The sequence below is a fragment of the Phragmites australis genome, chromosome 5, assembly GCF_958298935.1.
Source record: "Phragmites australis chromosome 5, lpPhrAust1.1, whole genome shotgun sequence".
In the NCBI taxonomy this organism is placed as follows: Eukaryota; Viridiplantae; Streptophyta; class Magnoliopsida; order Poales; family Poaceae; genus Phragmites; species Phragmites australis.
The window spans coordinates 12,069,347-12,080,756 of record NC_084925.1 but is presented as its reverse complement, the minus strand read 5'-3'; the positions used below and the strand labels follow the sequence as shown (position 1 = coordinate 12,080,756).

The 11,410-nt window shown below is 40.5% G+C and overlaps 1 protein-coding gene across 1 annotated transcript; it reads right to left on the bottom strand.

Annotated features, from left to right (window-relative positions):
- Positions 1-4,685: 4,685 nt before the first annotated feature.
- On the bottom strand, positions 4,686-10,223 carry LOC133918773 (gamma-secretase subunit APH1-like). The gene is made up of 6 exons (XM_062362823.1): positions 10,022-10,223; positions 7,192-7,347; positions 6,975-7,060; positions 6,258-6,383; positions 5,893-6,020; positions 4,686-5,110 (listed from the first exon to the last, which is right to left on the bottom strand). Exons 1-6 carry the CDS (start codon positions 10,132-10,134, stop codon positions 4,970-4,972), a joined length of 750 nt encoding a protein of 249 aa, XP_062218807.1. The 5' UTR covers positions 10,135-10,223; the 3' UTR covers positions 4,686-4,969.
- Between the last annotated feature and the right edge of the window lie 1,187 nt (positions 10,224-11,410).

Below are 11,410 nucleotides of genomic sequence, written 5' to 3'. Positions count from 1 at the left end.
CGAGAAAATTCAAAACTGTCATCCTGCAGTCTTGTAGAAATCTTGGTGAATTTTTGCATCGTTATTCTATCTTGTTGTATTATTGATTATTTCTAACACTGAATATTTGATTTTTTTTAGTGCCATTCAACATTAATCATGGATGCCGATGATCATGATAATACATCCATCGATCATGATTTTTTTTCTTCAAGGACTCACAGGGGACTACGATCCATTTGATAGCAGTGCTGCAGGTGAAGGACCCAAAGGTGAACCTTTGGTTGGTTCACATGCAGCAGCACCTCCATCGTTAGGCTCTACAAGTGCGCGCACATTAGCAAGCACTGGCTCTAAAAGATAAAGAGCCAGTACTTCCGAAGTTTGGCAAGACTTTGAAAGGTTCTATAAAGAGAAAGATGGGGTAAGTGTTAGGTATGCTAGGTGTTATATTTGCAAACATGAATTATCTGCAAAGCCCTCAGGTGGAACAGGGCACTTGAAGAGGCACGTCACAAGTTGCAAGCGAAAGAGTGGAGCAACTATAAAGCAAACGGTGTTGCAGTACAACCCCAACGACTTTATTCATCATTGGGAGTATGACTCCGCCAATGCTCGAAAAGAGCTATGCCACTTCATTGCAAGAGCGAATCTACCACTCAACATCGGTGTGTCTGCTGTATTTAAAAATTACATTAAGCAAGCTCATAATCCTAGGTTCACGCATGTTTCTAGACAGACAACTAGTAGGGATATGATAAAATACTACAATACGTATCGTAGCAAGATTAAAAAATATTGCAAACATGTACATTTTCAGTTGCTTTGACCTCGAACATATGGGCAGGTAGGGCTAGAGAGGATTATCTTAGTATGGCTGCTCATTTTGTTAATAATGATTGGGAATTAGAAAAGAGAATAATAGGTTTTCGGTTGATTGACAACGCGCATACCGGTGAAAATATTGCTGAAAAAATATCTCAAGTAGTTAAAGACTTTGGTCTCACGAATAAAATATTTTCTATCACTTTAGATAATGCCGGTGCAAATTCTAGAGCAATGGATATTCTTACTCTATTATTTAGTATCTATGCTGAATCTTATTACATCAGCGTTGTGCTTGTCATATTATCAATCTTATAGTAAAATCTGGTTTGAAGAGGTTGTCGCAATACCTAGACTATTTTCATACTACAATATCTTTTGTGAACTCCTCTAACCAACGAATTGTAGCATATAAACAGTACTGTGTTGCAATGGGTGTGCGTCCACGTAAGTTTGTTGTAGACATACCGGTAAGATGGAACTTTCTTGATGCTCAAAAATATTATACCATATAAAAGCACATTTGGTGTGTTTATTCATACACATTATCATCAGCATGGGGTCAAAGTTTACTCACGGAAGCACATTGGTATGTTGCCGAAAGGATACTAGAGTTTCTTGAATTTTTTTATGATTCAACTGTGAGTTTATCAGGAGTTTATTATCTAACATCTTGTTTAGTAGTGCATAATATTGTTGAAATTGCTACTCATTTAAATAGCTATGAAAATGACAATCTTCTAAGAGATTGTGTAGTTCTTATGAAATCTAAATTCTTAAAGTATTGAAAAGAAATTCCTTTGTTGTACGTCTTTGCCTTTATTTTAGATCCTAGATCTAAAATTGTAGCTTTCTGTAGAGTTCGCGCAATTCTAGGTGATGCTCTTGGCCACGATTATTCTAATTATTATACTAATATTCGTTCTAAGTTATTCGAAGTTTATAGTAAATATGATACAAAGTATGATGGAGTTCGCCTGCAACGACCTCCACTAGCATCCACAACAAGTAAGAAGACAATAACGTAGGGAAAAATATTTGATGCAGGTTCTTTATCAAGAAGTTCAGGCTCTTCGTCACAATCGTGTATGAGCACCGGAATTCCAACATCCGGAGGGGAACTTACTAACTTTATCGACAACGACGTTAGCAGCCATGAACAAGAAAACTTCAACATACTGCAATGGTGGCATGAGCACAAGATGAATTATCCAGTGCTTTCGCTATTAGCACAAGATTTATTAACGATTCCCGTATCTATTTTTGAGGATGCCTTCAGTCTTACTGGAAGGATAATCGAAGAGAGAAGAACAAATCTGTCAAGTGAGATGGTTGAAATACTCACCATAGTAAAAGATTGAGAACAAGCTGAAGCACAAATGCAACACACTACAGAGAACACTGAGCTTGAAGATTCATTCCAAAATTTGTATCTAGATGTTGATGAGAACGTGTAATTTTTAATTTTCTGAGCTAGGTTGTACTCTTTTTTCTTTTGCTAGAAAGGTTTTTAATGAGCCAACCTATCGATAAAACTCATTTTTAGAATTAATTATGTGTCCCTATTATTTCTAAGTTTTTTATTTTATTAATGATTTTTTTTATTTTTTTTCGAAAACGACCCGCCACGCACCTCTCGTCTTGGCCTATAAATACCATTTCAAACTCCGTGTGATCCTATCGACCACTCATCTCTCTTTTTCTACTTGCTAGCCAGTAGCCATTTGCCCACTTCAAGAGATCAATTTCATATTTCCATTCATGGATCAAGACACCAAGAACTTGCGTGCATGGTCATGAGTGTGGTAATATTTTGAAAAGTTCTTTACAGAAATTAACCGGGAACAGGTAAGATTTTCTAAGTGTAATATATGTAGCCATGAATTAGGTGCCATATCTCCAAATGGAACGAGACACTTGAGAAAGCATATTAAATATTGCAAGCAAAATTATAGGGTATCTAATGAAACCATGTAATTTTTGGAGTATAGCCATAGGTTGTACTCTTTTTTCCTTCTAGTAGAAAGGTTTTTAACGAGACAACCAATCAATAAAGCTCTTTTTTATTTATTTTCAATAATTTTTTTTGATTTTTTTGAATTTTGTAGCTATTATTTTTGATTTTTTCTATTTTCAGAATGCTATCGGGCCGAGTGTGCCTCCACCGTGCCCGTCGGCCCGGCCGTGCGCCGCTGTGTCGCCGGGCCGCCGTGCCGCTGACCTGCCACTGTGCCCGCCGGGCCCCGAGGTGCTGCCGGGCCTATCGTGCCAGAATCATACCCGGGCCAGCCCGGCACAGTGGAAGATGGGCCGCACCGTGGGCCGAGGGCGCGGCACGCGGGCCATGCCGACCTGGGCCCGAGTGGCCCATTTGGTCATCTCTGGAAACTATGATATTATTGTGACATAACAGAAAGAATCATGTTAAACTACATTTACAATGCAAAATTTAATACAAGCGTAGCCCAACATGTAATCTATACTGCAACAATATATTCCCGATTCGCTACATCAAACACATCTAAATCCTACATCTATCATATCAATTATGACTATACTATGTCTAAATCCTACATCTAATACCTAAAATATGTCTAAATATTACTTCTAATTGCTAAAATTTATGTATATATGATCTAATTGCTGAACTACATCTAACCTTAATTCTAAACCTAGATCTATATTTTATCCTACTTCTAGTGGTTATACTACCAGGTATGTAAAACAAAACCTAGATCTAACATCTAACCTATGTCAAAATCTAGTACTAGGTGCTATCCTACCGGGTTTGTTAAGAAAAAACAAGAAACAAATTTACCTCTTTTTTCAGCAGGGCTTCGCTGCACAAATCTCCCTCCCCTGTCCTTCCCTCTCCTCCCTCTCCTCTCCTCTCTCGGTTGAATGTGTCAAATGAGGCGCTAACATCGGCAGGGTCGACGCGGTCGACCTAAATACTCAAAAGGTCTCACCTGCTCAGCGGGCGCTACCTTATGAGTGGGCTCGCGTGGCGTCGCAGCCACGAAGGTCTCACCCGTTCAACGGGCGAGAACAAGGTCTCGCCCGCTGAACGGACGAGACCTTTCTCTCCACAATTTTTAAATGCACTGCCAGCTGGGACCCACAAGGTGTCACCCGTTCAATGGGCGAGGGTAGGGTAGACTTTATTATTTTTGAAACGAGCATGTAATTTTGAAAATTTTGGAAAAAAAATATATAAAAATTCCACAACTCACAGCCAAGCATGGCCCACTTGTCATCTTCCACCCGACCAAGCCCAGTGTCAGTAGCCGGTTTGAATTTAACACTTGATCCGTCTAGTTGGTCGTCATGGTCAGACTTGTTCAAATGGGTCTGTCAGGCTGGCCCGGTATGACTCTAACTAGGAACGGCTTGGTTAAGGCCCAGCTCAATAGGCTCGGCTAAATAAACAGGTCATATTGTGCCGGCTCATATGCCAAAGACGCGACACATAGCACGGCCCGTGGCCGACTGTGCCGTGCCGAGCTGGTCCGGACACGGTTGCGGCATGACAAACCAACCGAGGAGGGGTGGCCGGGCGGCACGACCGATTGGCCAAGCGCGGTGCAAATGAAGATGACCAAGGCAAGGGTGACGCAATCAGGGCTAGGTGATGAGGCGGCGATGGCCAGGCCAAGCCATGCTGAGGCATCAGCTTAGACACAACCCACCTGCCCCTTAGCCATACCATGCCTATAGTATCGTATCCCAATAGACACAGCATAGATGGCCAGCACTAGCTGTGGTTGAAGCATTTGCAGATGTGGAATGTCCCTCGATGAATCGTGTTAATAATGAAAAGAAAAAACAGCAGCTTTAGAAGACACGGCATGAAATGCGTCATTTTACGATCAACAAAACAGTGGTTGCAACCCTGACAGTGTACAACAGCTCATATTTCTTCTCATTTGGACCTTTACATAAAAAACCAATTGTCAGTCAAACTACCAGTGACAGTCAGCAAACAAGTTCGCTACTACTGCATTACACCGGAAGTATAAAACCCCGGCATAGAACACACCAGGGCGCTATCTTAAGTAAACACAGATGCAGATATCATTAACTGAACTCATAAAATCTCACAACACAACATGAGAAGATTCAGAAAAGCACACATGAAGAAATTACATGTGAGCACTAGCGGGAACTAGCTGTTGAGCTGTCGTTGATGGTGCTCGGTTAATCTCCGGCAAACCACTCGCCAGCAGTACTGCAGGGTCAGCGCAGCCATGACCAACAGCAGAGGTGTACCAATGAGACAGCCTCCTGGGGCGAGGTTAACTAGTGTCTGAAATGAACAAATGGCACAAGTTTAGCAATGCATTGTTCAATAATACTGGCTAAAAGCAACAGAGATCTGGTAGAGACGTAAACAACATTACTACCACAACTAAGTGGTGCAGTATAGATGAAAAAATGACTCTACAGTACCATAATCGTGGAAATATGGCAATGTTTTGACTGTGCCGTTCAATATGAAAGTTGCCTTTCGAAATCACAACGAAACAGTGAATAGGTTTAATAATTATACTGCTATCTGAAACTGCTATGTGCAATAGTCCCTACAGCTGCCGTAGCCCGTAGGGTCAGGCCAGTGCAAGGAGAGTCGGTGACAGCTCTAGAGCCCAACCAATGGTCAACGCATCAATTTACTTGGCCTCCGTGGCCATGAATAAAAACACTCAGTTCAAATCAACAAAATGTTGCTGTACATTTTACTAGATTTTTGGGCAGACAACTCAGTTCAATATAGACATTGTCTTAAAGGAACCTCAGTTTGCACAGCTCTTTCATGATCAACTTTGCAGCTACCGTTTGTTATTTCTCATTAAACTTTCATCAATTAAAAGGACATGACTTTGTCAATGCATGTTAAAATGGAGTAAATCGGAAGGATCCAATATAAAGTGGCACAATATTAAAACCCCTTAGTGGAGTCGTGGTCACTATTTTTTATGTTGGGGTTAGAAGAAAACAATGAACGCTATACACAAACTCATGAAACAGCAGTATCATGTTCATTAAGTGGTAATCAACCCAACAAAAAACAATATAAGACCTAGTTCTTACCATTACAGCAGCAGTCAAATGAAGAACCGGGACAAAGATTTGGTCACTTTTCTTTCTCTCATCATATGCGTTAAAAGCAATAATCATTGAGAAGGTATGGATGACCAAAAATCCAAGTGCAATAAGGGCTGAAAATAGCACAAAGGGGTAAGAGTGAATATTATGCAAAACAAATTCAGGACATCACAATTTGGCATGAAATACAACTAGGATATGGGAGAAACAAAATATGCTGACATGACATAAAATAGTGCATCATAGCCGGAAGAAACATTTTACAACTTCTTTTTTCCAATTAGAATGAATTCTTATTCCCCTCCTTGGTGATAAGTCATATCAGGGAGTAAGGAAAAAAGAACACTTGCCTGATGCAAGGAAGAATGGCATCTTTGAGCACCTTTCAACATAAAATGTGGCTTGACCAAATGCTGGTGTTAAAAGGCTGAGACAGAAAAAGACTGCATGAGCCACTCCATGACCTAAACCACCAGCTGCACAAACATTTTCAAAAGGAAGTGAGCAAACTGTAGCAGTTGTAATTTGTGACACCCTAGAGTCATAGCAATGAACAAATGTTCCTACCAATCAATAAGTAAATGCACATCCTCGGATTTAGATTATTCACTTGAGTTAGTAATGCGAACCAATTTCACGTTTTGAAGACTTTCTAGTCTCAAAGCAACAATGGCGAACCAGAGAAATTGTGCTTGCTGTGTTATGACCATAAAATTTAGAACACTGGCAAGCATTTATTAGCTTATGTAATACTCCTTGTTAGAATCAGAATGAATAACAGTCACAAGAAAAATAGAAAAAAATATGCTGGATGAGTATAAAAAACATGACGTGCAATTCTTGCTATGAAAAAAATTGCAACGCATGGTCCTCATATAAAATGGGGTATAATTTGGCACATGTACAAGTGCAACTACAATATATATGTATACATTCCTTTAAATTTAACACTCTAAGAAGAACACAAGGCAACAGACAAATAATTTATTAAAATGGTAAATTAAGAAACATTTTATCTTCCTTGAACCCATAAGAGATCATTTTCATCTTCTATCACAATAACTTACCTAAAGAAATTAGCATCTTGTCTGTCAAACTGAGATGTGGCTTAGAAATTCTATCCGCAAAGGCATCTAGCATCTCTTCCATTTTCCTTCAAAAATTGTTATCATCATATATCATAAAGGAAAAAAAATAAGTTCATATTCCTTATTTATTACATCACAAAAATAACATTAATTATCATAACAAGGAGGTCATCAACTTCAGATAAGGTTTACCTACTTGTAAAGCCTCCAAAACACAAGACGGGTGCCTTCTTGCAATGCAACAGATGTAAGGATCAGAATTGCATATGGCCACGAAGCTCCTGATTTTATAGGAAGAAAACCCCTCCATATTCCCGAGAGGATTATCAAACTTATAAGCCAAAACAAGGTGCTGCATGGAAAGATAAGGCAAAAGTTAACATTTAAATCATGATAATGTCCTTCCCATTTGAAGCAAAAGTTAACATAGAATAGGCTTTTCCGCTTTTGTATTTCAGGCACTAAAGAATCAGTAACACAAGTAACTCACTGATGTGTGTTTGGGCTTTGGATCGTATAGGATAACAGTGCTGGAAAGTGGGGTGCTCACCCTAGTGCCATTAAGCCCTGAAGCCAACATGGATAGAGAGAAAGACGGTTTATAGTTTCCTTTGCCAAATTTGTAAAACGCTCATTCTAACATAGAGAATTGAGACAACTTATATTTTCTTTCAAACTAATCCAGTATATTGGGAACAAAATAACTAATCATATCCCTTTGAAAATTAATCCAATGATTGAGAACACTAAATGACTTGATTGGCAAGATCAAAACCTTCCTAACCAACCCTGACACCATCAAAAGGGTGGCTTCCTGGCTGTGCGTACCCTCCTGGTGCATGTGTGCCTTGCGTGTCCCCTCACCACTGGTAAGGTCATCCCCAAAAGGAGACCAGTCTATAACTAAAAATGAACAAATGTAGAAGAGTCGAGCATAAATATTTTTGAAGAATATGGAGAAAAAGTCCCCAAATTAGACCATAATCTTGAAGTTAAAAGAGAACTCCAATAACTCAGGCCTCACTTGATTAGAAAGTACAATCCCAACTCCTTGGCATTGCTCGGTTTTGGACTATGAACTACAGTTCTGATAATAGGTAATTGCTAAGGATTGAAACATTTATGCTCAGATGACATCGAGCCCTTTGTTTGAAAGTGATCTGACAGATATCTCTATTAGGTGTTTCCTTTCGCATCTACAGTAGTTATCTATCTGCTGAGTGGAAATATCATACGAAAGGAGGTCAATCAAATTCACACAAAGCAGTTATAAAGTACATGAGAACATTCCCTAAAAATAGGAGTTACAGAGGTTTCCTAAGGTTTCTCATTTTTATCTGGCTCAATTAAGAATGTTAACCACTCACTGATAGCAGCAAGCACTGAATCTTCCTATATTCTACATCACCAAACCAAGGGCACAATGCAACATTGTGAATGTATATCTAAAGATCACATTACTTTGTCTGGATTGCACATTCCAAAAAACATAGATAAAGACTTCGAGCAAAGTCCACGAAGGCAAATACTAATTAGTAAACTATGTATGTCAGTTTACATCTTATAATACGAACACTTTCTCCTGCCCCAAGTTCTATGATACCAGATAATGTATGCATCCATTAATTTAATCGCGGAGTTCTCTGGAGTAATTTCTAATACTGCATCCCATTGGAGAACACAAAGATTCAGTACTTGTAGAGATGTAATGTCAGGATACTTGTATGTGGTAGCAACGTAGCAGAAAATGCTCAAAGAGAGTTTTAACTGGCTTTGTAATCATAACAGATGGCCTAAACTGTTACGAGTAAGAAAAACCAGAGTTAACAATTTTACCAGTTATAAGGTGGTTAGATACACATAAATCTTAGGCAGTTCATTTGTTCTCACTTCTTGGTTAGAACCAAGGCCCATCGCATCACACACATGTGCATCTTTTAGTCCTTTCTAGTTCCTATACATCAACTTTTCTCCAGTTTAAATACTTCTTGTTGACTTCCAATTACATAATTGATGACATCACTTTTTACTTAGGTTTTACTCTTTAGAGCTTTCATATGCCAATTTACAGTTTCAAGATAAATCACCATTTCTTTTGCATCCTTCTTGCGATCAATGGTGACAGTTGAAAAGGCACTTTTTTCCAGCCTATGTATGTTTAAAGGGATACATTAGATGTTTGTTTTGATACTATATGAAAATATATGTACAAATCCAAAATTAAGAAAAGAAAGGTTATAAGACCGAATACAAGGCCAATTTCTGTATATTGGTTACAAGGTGAGGTGATTGAGTGAGTACCAATTGCCAAATTTGAGAACCATGGCAGAAACTGACGACAAAACTTTTTTATAGTAAAGCTCACCTATATTTATATCAAACTCATAAAAAAACTATTTATCATTCTCAACAGTTTAGTCGGCAGTGGTGCCAAAAAGATTCTTTATCATTTCTTATGTTTCCAGCAGTGTCCGAATTATCAAGTGAAGTCCCAATGTTATATAGCGTCAATGTAAATTATGTGAATGCTGCAAACCAAGAAAGTGGATGACAAGAAACTCCAGCAAAGCAGCAACACAGGGCATAGGCGCTCAGCAAACTTTTGGTCTCCAACTACCTAGGGAGAGTATCATATGCACAAACCTGCAAGTTTTAGAGGCCGAATTCCACACGTTCATTCCAAACCAGATTCGCAGATTTTGCAAACAGAGAAGGTAAATCAGGAACTCCAAACACTACAGTACACGCCATGTGAGTTGACTGTAACTAGCAGTATCCGGATCGTTCTCTCCAGCACCAAATCAACAAATGAACCAAAATGAGCAGAATCCGCAAGAAACTGCAAAACCCTAGCACAACTAAACCAATAAGCGGACTCTCCCTACAGAAACGCCTCAAATCAGATTCTGCCCATCTCCTACCTCAATAGAAGAACTGACCCTTCGATTTTACTAGAAGGCAACGAACGATCTGACCCAAACGCAACGGAAGAAGTTCAAGAAACGGGTGAGGATTGGGGGTAAGACCTGGAGAGGAGGGTGAGGACGAGGAAAGGCTTCCTGGCGACGACGCCGGCGAAGAGGGAGAGGGCGGGGCCCAGCGCGATCAGCGCGTACCCCAAACCCGCCGCCACCGTCATCTCCTCTCGCCACACGGCCTCCGCACGACGCCGCAGGCGAGAGGGGAAGGCTAGTTTGGGGAACAGAGGAGGCAAGTTACTCCAAGGAACAGACGCTGATGTTACAGTAAAGTTATAATTTTACGCCTTTTACTGTAAACAGGGGAAGGCTAGTTTCGGGACTACAGACGTACCTACCTGTGCAGTAAATTTTACTGCCGGTTTAGGCCCACTTCTAGACCTCAACCAAGTTTCTTCCAATTTTTTTCTCCTTCCTTGCCGCCCCTCCCTCCCTCCCTCCCGCCCACCACAGAAGCAGGGTCATACGCCGCAAGACGATGCTCTCCTTAGCCACCTTGTCACCACTCCACGCATCTCCTACTTACGCTGCTGCTCGTCGAAGCGTCGCGGCGACCATCACGATGCGGGACCAAAGCAAGAACCGAAAGCTGACATAGGGGGGCGGTACCTGAGCATCGAGGCCATCCAGGCCGTCCGGTCCCTCAAGCGTGCCCTCGCCGCCTTTGCCGCTGCAATGCCCAAGTTGTAGTGACTCCTCAAGGCCGGCATGGTCGACGTCTTCCGTGAGCTTGTCGTGTAAGGTGAGACCCTCTTGGCCCTCCAGATATGCGGTGTTATGTGTACTTCACTGAACCAAGAGCATAGGGGCTTTGTTTGTCTCGCTACAACCTAATGTTGGGTGAGCTGTGCGGTGGGAGTAGCTATTGGGAATCTCTTTGCTAGCTATTTGGACGTTGTTAAGCAAATTCCAAGTGGAATTGTGTGATTCAATTGCCTAGGAACGATGTTGAAGCAACAGTTGTGTAAAACTGTGAATTTGTAAAGCTTGAGCATATCTTCATTGTGAGGAATTTGAAGGAGATAATATATCTTAGGAATTGTTGAAGATTAGTTCCTGATAATACCTTCGAGATCAGAGATCGAGCAGAAAATAAGACACACGATATATATAGGTCCGGACCCTCGAGACGGAGTAATACCCTACATCTAGTATGGATGATGATATACATAGATTGTCTCGAGTACCAGTAAGGTGGCTAAACCTAATACAATGGAGTAGATTAGATCTAAACTAATCTAGAATTGAAGTCGTCGAGTATCTCCAAGACTACGGTCTGGATGCTTGCGTCGAGTTGTATAGGCATTGATCTGTTGTGAGTTACGAGTCGAGTTCTCTCCAAGGGTCAGGGTCCCCATCTTATAAAGGAGTCCTAGCGCTGCCTGAGTTCCAGTCGTAATTGATAAGGAGTCTTTCATCTTATCGGTCAAGGTAAGG

What these genes read in the sequence shown, in the direction of transcription:
- LOC133918773 (XM_062362823.1), bottom strand. Translation starts at nt 10,134, where the DNA reads ATGACGGTGGCGGCGGGTTTGGGGTACGCGCTGATCGCGCTGGGCCCC. An exon ending in CAAGATGCTAATTTCTTTAG is followed by an intron (nt 6,384 to 6,974) that starts GTAAGTTATTGT and finishes ATGTTTGTGCAG; the next exon opens with CTGGTGGTTTAGGTCATGGA. An exon ending in ATTTGACTGCTGCTGTAATG is followed by an intron (nt 5,111 to 5,892) that starts GTAAGAACTAGG and finishes TGTTCATTTCAG; the next exon opens with ACACTAGTTAACCTCGCCCC.